The sequence below is a fragment of the Arachis ipaensis genome, chromosome B9 (assembly GCF_059453495.1).
Source record: "Arachis ipaensis isolate K30076 ecotype BB chromosome B9, ASM5945349v1, whole genome shotgun sequence".
Classification (NCBI taxonomy): domain Eukaryota; kingdom Viridiplantae; phylum Streptophyta; class Magnoliopsida; order Fabales; family Fabaceae; genus Arachis; species Arachis ipaensis.
In genome coordinates this window covers 4821806-4825247 of record NC_142444.1, presented here as the reverse complement: position 1 = coordinate 4825247, position 3442 = coordinate 4821806, and the positions used below count along the sequence as shown (strand labels likewise).

The 3442-nt window shown below is 35.2% G+C and overlaps 1 protein-coding gene across 3 annotated transcripts; it reads right to left on the bottom strand.

Moving 5' to 3' along the window:
- Window positions 1–252: 252 nt before the first annotated feature.
- Window positions 253–3195, bottom strand: LOC107619673 (F-box/FBD/LRR-repeat protein At4g26340-like). Of its 3 annotated transcripts, none has more exons than XM_016321968.3 (4): window positions 2094–3195; window positions 1819–1968; window positions 1429–1730; window positions 253–573 (listed from the first exon to the last, which is right to left on the bottom strand). In XM_016321968.3, exons 1-3 carry the CDS (start codon window positions 3141–3143, stop codon window positions 1449–1451), a joined length of 1482 nt encoding a protein of 493 aa, XP_016177454.1. In that variant the 5' UTR covers window positions 3144–3195; the 3' UTR covers window positions 253–573; window positions 1429–1448. The 3 variants fall into 3 exon arrangements, with proteins under 3 accessions (XP_016177454.1, XP_016177455.1, XP_016177453.1); XM_016321969.3 differs by having other exon boundaries at window positions 253–509; XM_016321967.3 differs by having other exon boundaries at window positions 253–1730.
- Between the last annotated feature and the right edge of the window lie 247 nt (window positions 3196–3442).

The following is a 3442-nucleotide window of genomic DNA, read 5'->3' as shown; positions in this document are numbered from 1 at the left end:
ACCTATCCTCCTCAAGGAGGATACCATGGCTCTGATACCATGTTAGAAACAAGAGACTAAGCTTGAGAAAAAAAAAATTGTGTATATTATTGAGTGTAATCAAATTGTGTATTCAAGTTATCTGGAATGATACAATATAAAATGGTATTTATAGGGGCTAAGAAAATCGTAATAATAAAGACGTAATATTCTATAATAAATATTCAGATATAGTAAATAATTATAATTGATCCTAATTATATTCTAACATTTGTAACACTCAAAATCATATCATTCTTATTTATCAACTATCAAGTCCAGCAAAATATATGGTGGAATTCCTCTAATCCCATTACATCTATTTCAAATTGTCCGTTATAGCAAGAGTTAGTTATACATTACTACAAGGCAAGGAAGCTGTCATCTACTCAAAAGTGTTAAATACATAAAGTGATTTGAGGATTGCAGTGGCAAGGTTGATGCATTTACCCTTCCCGAACCACAAGAGGAAGGAAGCTTGTGTACCGGATCTTCAATATTCTCAGCACGAAATAGTTAGATTAAACAATCATTCATGCCTCTTGAATGTCATTTCTATTGAGATTAAAAGCATATGATTAACTAAACATTAAACAACAATCTTTTGACCATAGACTTGTTGTATAGCAAACCAGGCATCGAGATAAATTTCTATTAAAGCTAAAAAGACTGCAACATGGGCTATATATATAATAATTAGGGAAGACTAAAAAGAAAACGGGCAAATGCATAATAATATAGGCTGCAATATTGTGCTATAAAATACTTCCGCAAAAAATTACCTAAATTCAATTCACAATTAGAGAAACCATTTATTACAAACCATGACATTTAGAGTTTGAATAACTATTTACATCCAAACAATATATAGAGCTCTACATGCTATAAATAAATAAAATAATTAAACAGCAGAGTATCTATCAAAGGGCAAAAATATTATGCAGTGGAACATAACTTAGGGGCTAAAACACTCACAATTAATAAACAATAAACCATTTTACTGCATTGCTAATATATTCGTAAAAAACGGCCTGTTTGTCTTGTGAAACAACCACCAAAAGAGTAAAAAACATTGTATTGTGAAAATTATGCATATTCTAAAGGGCAAAACTTCTGTATGTTTTGCAAAACAAACATCAAAGAAGTCAAAGATGTTCTATTGACATTGAGGGAGAAGGTACAAGCAAATTCTAGAACTACCAAACCAAACCCCAGCAATGATTTGAAGAGTCATTCAAATAATCCAATCAGACAAATTAATCCATGTAAAAAGTAATCAAAAGCTTCAACAAATATTTGAAGAAAACAAGTGACATTGACGCATGAATTGGACCAAAGATGCAGTCTTTCATTTAATACAAATTGTAAGGCAAATCAAGAAGAGAGAATAGAGACGGTGAGAGATTGTACCATAAGTAACTGTTGGCTACTCAGGTAACTATTAATTGGCATGTTTTGGAGCTCCTTGGTACCATAGATAATTCCTGGTGGATGCGCTGTTTATATGTTACGCCAAGACTAGGATCAGCATGGATTTTCATTGTCTTCAAAATAGGTCCTCTCTCTAAAAGATATGCAACAAATGCATGTTCATCTGCAGAGTCTTTATATCCTTTAAATTCAAAAATCTTGAGATGTGATATGAGACAATTAGGATCCTTCATTGGCAGTGTCCAACAACTAGGTTCCTCAGGTTCCACTGTGGAAACTTTCTGGCAACAGTAAACAAAACTTTTCAAAATATGCAAGCAAGTAATGAATAGAAATAGCAACATAGCTAAACTAGAAAAGTGATCATACCTCCTGATTATGAAGAGTGACAACTTGAAGCATATGGCAGTTATGAAGCAATTTTATCAGAAATCCCGAGTCGAAATAAGGAATTTGAAGCTCTAGATTATGTAAACGGGAAAATTCTGGCAACTCAAAAGCAGGAGCACCAAGCAAGCACTGTGTGTAGAAGATAAGAAGATAATAAACACAGCACATAACTACAACTAAAATTCACCGAAAACCGGAGGAAGTACATTGAGTAATCCGTTCAATGGACAATGGAATTACGATAAGAATATTACCTCCATAGTGGAAAGTTTCAAGTCCAACAGTTTTGTTTGGCGGAGTGCCTTGAGAAGCTCAAGCACCCAACCAACCTGCTCTTGGTCTTGATCAATATCAAGATGAGCTTCCACCATGTTGGGATAATCGCTAATTGAAACCTGCAGGCATCTTGCCCATAATGTGATACTTAGGTATTCGAGTAACGGGGTGTCTATCACAAGATCCTCAATATCATTAATATCTTCTTCGATGTCATCATCCTGTATTAAGGTTAAACGCTTCAAGGAATCAGGCATGTAGATTTCAGGAGGTTGGCTCGCATTAAGTGGGAACGATTCGTGTAAAGTGAGCTTGAGATTTTCAAGAACCGGACAACCAAGTAAAACAAAGTCTGGGTCCACATAATTGAGATCCAACTCTAGGTTCTTGAGGGATGGCAAATCAACAAATCCATCATAAACAGTCAAAAACACGTGGCCTTTCAAAACAAGAGACTCGAGTGATGCACTGGTTAATACCTCTTCAGGCAATTTGATATGTCGATCTCCAAACTCATTGCAAGCAAAAGATAAATCGAGATACAGCTCTTGGAGGTGGGGTCCAACAACAGTACGAATCCATGTTTTGATGGTTTTCTTTTCGCCTCTAGGTATATCACAAGCGAGGCGAAGCTTCTCGACACGGAGAGACTTGCGTTGAGCGAAAACTGCATTGACGAAAGCAATGAATCGATGTGTCCCTCCAGGCAGATAATAAGGACTATGTTTACTATTGTCTAAGTCCAACGCTAGAAGATCCTTCCAGAGGTGGCGCCACCGGCGAGCGAGGACGCTGGTGGCCATGCCACATCTTGTTGGGAGGAACGAGAGAATGTGGCAAAGCAGGGAATCCGGTAAGCTACTGATTAGGTCTATTTTGGGGGTTCCTGTTCTTGTTGATTCCTCCTCTTCTACTTTTCTTTGCTTCGCTTTCGGCATTGTCAATTTTGACGACACTACTGAAAATGTAAATGAAGGAATCAATGAACCGATTGAGCTGGATTTGTTTGGGATTGAAAACCTTTTCATGCACAGCCCTGGCGATGGCGATGGCAATGGAAAGGGTAAACTAGGATTTGATCTCTACTCTAATTTCTATTGTGTAGATTGAATTTTTTTTAAATGTTAAAAAATAAATAAATATGTTTTTGATTTTTTATTTGTAGATATTTAAGTGTATCTGTTTGGATTTACCTTTGTCAAACTAAAATTTGAATGAAAATAATTTTATACAATTGATTTTGAATAAAAATAAATTTATACCAATATAATTTATATTTGTCAATTTTATAATAAAATTGATTTTAATAAAATGAATATTATTTAGA

What these genes read in the sequence shown, in the direction of transcription:
- LOC107619673 (XM_016321967.3), bottom strand. Translation starts at nt 3,143, where the DNA reads ATGAAAAGGTTTTCAATCCCAAACAAATCCAGCTCAATCGGTTCATTG. An exon ending in TGAAACTTTCCACTATGGAG is followed by an intron (nt 1,969 to 2,093) that starts GTAATATTCTTA and finishes TTCTACACACAG; the next exon opens with TGCTTGCTTGGTGCTCCTGC. An exon ending in TCACTCTTCATAATCAGGAG is followed by an intron (nt 1,731 to 1,818) that starts GTATGATCACTT and finishes TACTGTTGCCAG; the next exon opens with AAAGTTTCCACAGTGGAACC.